The sequence below is a fragment of the Coregonus clupeaformis genome, chromosome 7 (genome assembly GCF_020615455.1).
Source record: "Coregonus clupeaformis isolate EN_2021a chromosome 7, ASM2061545v1, whole genome shotgun sequence".
NCBI classification, from domain to species: Eukaryota; Metazoa; Chordata; class Actinopteri; order Salmoniformes; family Salmonidae; genus Coregonus; species Coregonus clupeaformis.
In genome coordinates this window covers 22951694-22958157 of record NC_059198.1, presented here as the reverse complement: position 1 = coordinate 22958157, position 6464 = coordinate 22951694, and the positions used below count along the sequence as shown (strand labels likewise).

Genomic DNA, 6464 nt, shown 5'->3' with positions numbered 1-6464 from the left:
TCCCGATTAGTTGGTTCCTAAATCAAACGCTGTGATTTTCCTGTCCAGAACACAGGGTGAGATGGCTGTTTATTACTGTGATTGCACACTGCGTCCTGGGATGCCGTTTCTAATATCTGACACACACGCACGCACACACACACACTCACCTCTCTCATGACACACACCCTCATACACTGACACACACATTTTTTAAAGGTCTTGTGAGAAACAGCCCTGCCCAACAGTGAGCTATGATATTCCAACACACATACACACTGATCTTAAGACACACACATTCTCAAGTTCTCATGAGAAGTGACCCTGCCCAACAATCAACTGTGATTGACACACACACACACACACACACACACACACACACACACACACACACACACACACACTTGGCAGGTCTTGGAGGTCAGACACTATAACCATAACCTGAGCATCATGGCTTCCAGACTAAACTACCACCCTGTTATATTCCCCACAGAGACACGCTGTGACATCATAGGTGCACGGTGTACTTGACCTTTCACACCAGCCCATACACACACACACACACACACACTAACACACTCTGCCTACTTCCAATGCTTGTGGAAACTCTTTATCTCCACATCTCCACATTCAATTTCCATAGCAACATCACATAACTTCACTGAACCATTATCTTGCCAATCAGCAGTGAATACTGACAGCCTTAACATGAATAGCTTTACTTAGTTAAACTCAAATTGGCCTTTCCACCTTACCATGTGGAAAGACCTAACTAGGCTCATACAACAATGATCAACCAGTTTTATCAGGTAAAGTTTTGCATGACGACCACAACTGGCCTCTTTCACAAACACTAACCTCAGCAGTACATACACAGTGTAGTTATTTCATAAGAAATGATATATTCAGACAGGTAGGCTACAAGAGGTTTGGTGTTCAGAATGAGCAGTCTATTCAATTGATTTACAATTAAATGTTGTGTGTGTTTTCATGGTCACACTGTAAAGCACTGAGAGTTCTAGCATTCTGTTCTAGAGTTGTAGAGTTCTAAAGTTGTGATTCAGAATGTGAATAGATAGCTGATGATAGATACATCCTGACCAGGCCCTTGTTCTTTGTAGCTCTGGCGGAACACGGGCCTGATGCTGCGCCGGAGGAGGCCCAGGGACAGTGGGCCGGGCTGGGCCAGGCTGATAGGGACCTGGGTCCTCAGGGCTGGGTGTGGGTCTAGAGCCTGGGTCTGGTCCTGGATCCTTGGGTCTGGGTCGTAGTAGTGGATGTGTCCCTGGGTCCAGTCGTGGATCCTTGGTCCTATCCTGGGCCTGGGCCTGGCCCTGGGAACCGCAGCGCTCTTATCTGGCCCGGGCAGGAGGCTCACTGGGCTTCCTGTGCCAAAATCTGAGCAGTTTTCCTCTCCTTGTTTGGCTTCCTCCCCGACGCGAGACGCTTCCCAGCAACGTGATTGTCCCTCCATCTTCAGCTTCCTCAAGGGCTTGATCTATTCTTGACACCCCCCCCCTCCTCACTCCCCCCTCCCCTGGCCTTCCCTCCCCGCCTCTCTTTCGCCAGCCCCCCCATTACACTTCATCAGAAGAATCACCCCCCCTACCTCACATCCACACCTCTCAAGGCCACCCTTCCCTGCCCCTCCACCCTGTTGACACCCCAGCCGGCGCCTTCAATGACAGACAGCACTGCGACCCCCGCAACCCCACATTGCTGCTTTCTGGGATCTCAGGGTCGGAGGGGAAGGGGGGTGGGGGGCAGGACAGTGACCTGGAACACTGTTGAACAGTGAGGAAGAGGAGGAGGAGGCTGAGGAAGAAGAGGAGTGAGAGATCACACCACACTGAGGACAATGATCTGATCAGCTTTAAATGGTTATTATTATATTTATTTATTTCCTCTTACCCAGGTTTTATTTCACACCCTTTTTCTCATTCGTTTTATATTTTATTTACGCTGTTACTTTTCTCAGACATTTTGAGCCAGAAAGAAATGCAATTCCATCCATCCACTACACCCACGTTTTTCTGGAGCTGCTTCTGCTTCTTGTGTTCCTAGAGTGGTACTATAAGGGGTACATGAGCCTGACATCCTGTTGTAGTTCTGACATCCACAAAAGCTGTGAGTTCTCTTCTGACTGTAAATCATCTACCGTGTATGTAAGTAGCTGTACATCTCAGATGGGCGAGCGGGAGAGGGAGAGAGAGAGAGGGAGAGGGAGAGGGAGAGGGAGAGTGAGAGAGAGAGAGAGAGAGAGAGAGAGAGAGAGAGAGAGAGAGAGAGAGAGAGAGAGAGAGAGAGAGAGAGAGAGAGAGAGAGAGAGAGAGAGAGAGAGAGAGAGAGAGAGAGAGGTGTGTGTTGGCTATGGGATGCCCTACAGTTCTTTGTTATTGTAAGATAGTGCTTTGTCCTCCTCTGGGACTGATCATCAGACGCCTACCATGTAGGAGTTACCCAGAGACAATGACAGTCATATGTCATCTTATGTCATGTTTTGTCAACTTATGTCATTTGTAAGTCGTTTCACTGTATATCAACCATTTGTCATCCAGAGTGATGTTATCTATGTATTATATTGCCATTTATTGAGCGGAAAATAGTTTGTCTGTGTGTGTAATGTGCATAGAAAGCTGTTTTTATAGGTTGTGCGTCTGTGTGTGTTTGTGTGTGTGTCCCTGCTTGCCTGTGTGTGTGTGTGTGTGTGTGTGTGTGTGTGTGTGTGTGTGTGTCCCTGCTTGCCTGTGTGTGTGTGTGTGTGTGTGTGTGTGTGTGTGTGTGTGTGTGTGTGTGTGTGTGTGTGTGTGTGTGTGTGTGAGACCTCTACATTGAGGTGTATCATTCTACGGGTCTCTCCCAATGTGATTCATTCCATGTATACAGATTTTCTATGAGTAATATATGAATCTAATATTTAATAATTTTATACAACTAACTTACTTATGATAAATGCCAAATGTGTATGAAAACTGTTAAGATGTATTGTTAAAAATTGTTATATCAAATGTATGTTTTTTACATTAAATGTTGCTTGAAATTGTGTGTTGCTTCCAACTTTTCGACTTTTCATGGTTTGTAGATCAGGTAGTAAGTTATTTAGCGGGTTCTCTAAATAGAATACTGATACAACAATCAGTCATCTCACCCTGGGCAGGCACACTGTGTGAATGTGTCTGTGGAATGTATAAGTGTGAATGTGTATGTATGTGTATGAACGTATGAGTGTGTATGAATGTATGAGTGTGTATGTGTGTGTATGAGTGTATATGAATGTATGAGTGTGTATGTGTGTGTATGAATGTATGAGTGTGTATGTGTGTGTATGAATGTATGAGTGTGTATGTGTATATATATGTGTTTGTATTGGTCTATGTCATCTAACTAACCTTGTGTCCACATATGTATAACCATCTGTATGTGTGTGTGTCTGTGTGTCTGTGTGTGTGCGTGTGCGCGTGTGCGCGTGTGCGTGTGTGCGTGTGTGTGTGTGTGTGTGTGTGTGTCAGGGCCGTTGATGTCATGGACAGGGTGGGTCGCCCCTACAGGACATGGGCACTCGCTATCTCTGCCAAGAGGAAGAGCAATCAGAGAGAAAGAGGGCTGAGAAGAGGAGGGAGGGAGGGAGGGAGGGAGGGAGGGAGGGAGGGAGGGAGGGAGGGAGGGAGGGAGAGAGAGAGGAGCCACCCAGGGAGGGGCACAGGATAGTCTGAGAACAGAGAGAGAGAGAGAGGGCTGAGAGGAGACTGGGAGGATGGGAGGGAGGCAGGAGAGGAGACTGGGAGGATGTGAGGGAGTCAGGAGAGGGAGGTGGGAGGATGTGAGGGAGGCAGGAGAGGAGGATGGGAGGATGTGAGGGAGGCAGGAGAGGAGGATGGGAGGATGTGAGGGAGGCAGGAGGATGGATGGACATTTAATGAACGGTGGGATGGTTTTAAGAATGGGTGTTGTGGGATTGAAATAGATTAAATTATGTATTTATTTTTTGCATTGATCTACACAAAATACTCCATAATGTCAAAGTGAAAATAAAATTTTACAAATGTTAACAAATTAAATAACTAAAATATAGTCGTAGCATAAGTATTCACCCCCTTTGTTTAGAAAAGCCTAAATTAGTTCAGGACTACAATGTGGCTCAGCAAATCACATAATAGGACTAACTCTGTGTAAAATAATAGGGAATGACATCATTCAATCAATGAAATGTATTTATAAAGCACTTTTTACATCAGCATATGTCACAAAGTGCTTATATAGAAACCCATCCTAAAATCCCAAAGAGCAAGCAATGCAGATGTAGAAGGCACGGTGCCTAGGAAAAACTCCCTAGAAAGGCAGGAACCTAGGAGGAAACCTAGGATACATGCTTTTTAAATGACTACCCCTTCCTCTGTCCCCCATGCATACAACATCTGTAAGGTCCCTCAGTCAAGTATTGAGATTCAAGCACAGATTCAAATACAAAGACCAGGGAGCTGTTCAAAAGTCTCAAAGAAGGGCAGTGATTGGTAGATGGGTAACAATAACAAATCAGACATTGAATATCTCTTTAAGCATGGTCAAGTTAATAATTATACTGTGGATTATGTATTAAACCACCCAGACAAATCAAAGATACAGTCATCCTTCTGAACTGAGCTGCAGTACAAGAAGGAAACTGCTCAGGGATATTACCATGAGGCCATTGGTGATTGTAAAACGGCTACAGAGTTCACTGGCTGTGAAGCGAGAAAACTGAGGATGGATCAACTACATTGTAGTGACTCCACAACAATGACCTAAATGACAGAGTGAAAAGAAGAATACAAATATACAGAATACAAATATTCCAAAACATGCTTCCTGTATGCAACAAGGTACTAAAGTTATACTGCAAGAAAACACGGCAAAGGAATACACTTTTTGGCCTAAATGCAAAGTCTTGTGTTTGGGGCATATCCAACTCAACACATCACTGAGTGGCTGACTCCTTTTTTCAAGCATGGTGGTGGCTGCATCATGGTCTGGGTATGCTTGACATCGGCAAAGACTGGGGAGTTTATCAGCATAAAAATACACAGGATGGATATAAGCACAGGCAAAATCCTAGAGGAAAACCTGCTTCAGTCTGCTTTACACCAGAGACTGGGAGAGGAAGTCACTTTTCAGCAGGCAATAACCTACAACACAAGGCCAAATCTATACTGGAGTTGCTTACTAAGAAGACAGTGAATGTTCCTGAGTGGCCGAGTTACAATTTTGACTTACAGTGGGGGAAAAAAGTATTTAGTCAGCCACCAATTGTGCAAGTTCTCCCACTTAAAAAGATGAGAGAGGCCTGTAATTTTCATCATAGGTACACATCAACTATGACAGACAAAATTAGAAAAAAAATCCTGAAAATCACATTGTAGGATTTTTTATGAATTTATTTGCAAATTATGGTGGAAAATAAGTATTTGGTCACCTACAAACAAGCAATATTTCTGGCTCTCACAGACCTGTAACTTATTCTTTAAGAGGCTCCTCTGTCCTCCACTCGTTACCTGTATTAATGGCACCTGTTTGAACTTGTTATCAGTATAAAAGACACCTGTCCACAACCTCAAACAGTCACACTCCAAACTCCACTATGGCCAAGACCAAAGAGCTGTCAAAGGACACCAGAAACAAAATTGTAGACCTGCACCAGGCTGGGAAGACTGAATCTGCAATAGGTAAGCAGCTTGGTTTGAAGAAATCAACTGTGGGAGCAATTATTAGGAAATGGAAGACATACAAGACCACTGATAATCTCCCTCAATCTGGGGCTCCACGCAAGATCTCACCCCGTGGGGTCAAAATGATCACAAGAACGGTGAGCAAAAATCCCAGAACCACACGGGGGGACCTAGTGAATGACCTGCAGAGAGCTGGGACCAAAGTAACAAAGCCTACCATCAGTAACACACTACGCCGCCAGGGACTCAAATCCTGCAGTGCCAGACGTGTCCCCCTGCTTAAGCCCGTACATGTCCAGGCCCGTCTGAAGTTTGCTAGAGTGCATTTGGATGATCCAGAAGAGGATTGGGAGAATGTCATATGGTCAGATGAAACCAAAATAGAACTTTTTGGTAAAAACTCAACTCGTCGTGTTTGGAGGACAAAGAATGCTGAGTTGCATCCAAAGAACACCATACCTACTGTGAAGCATGGGGGTGGAAGCCCCAAAACATCACTGCTCTAGAGGAGATCTGCATGGAGGAATGGGCCAAAATACCAGCAACAGTGTGTGAAAACCTTGTGAAGACTTACAGAAAACGTTTGACCTGTGTCATTGCCAACAAAGGGTATATAACAAAGTATTGAGAAACTTTTGTTATTGACCAAATACTTATTTTCCACCATAATTTGCAAATAAATTCATTACAAATCCTACAATGTGATTTTCTGGATTTTTTTTTCTCATTTTGTCTGTCATAGTTGACGTGTACCTATGATGAACATTACAGGCCTCTCTCATC

At 44.4% G+C, this 6464-nt stretch overlaps 1 protein-coding gene across 2 annotated transcripts in view; it reads left to right on the top strand.

Moving 5' to 3' along the window:
* The window catches only part of LOC121569251 (vascular endothelial growth factor receptor 1), a 64096-nt gene that overhangs the window by 32525 nt on the left and 25107 nt on the right, over positions 1-6464 (top strand). Inside the window, exon 11 of one of the 2 annotated variants that reach the window (XM_041880058.2) lies at positions 1101-1521. The exons of the other annotated variant lie outside the window; for it this stretch is intronic. Coding sequence (XP_041735992.1) covers positions 1101-1122 — 22 coding nt within the window. The 3' untranslated portion in view covers positions 1123-1521. Of the gene's footprint in view, positions 1-1100; positions 1522-6464 lie in introns of those variants that run through there. 2 annotated transcript variants of the gene reach the window in all.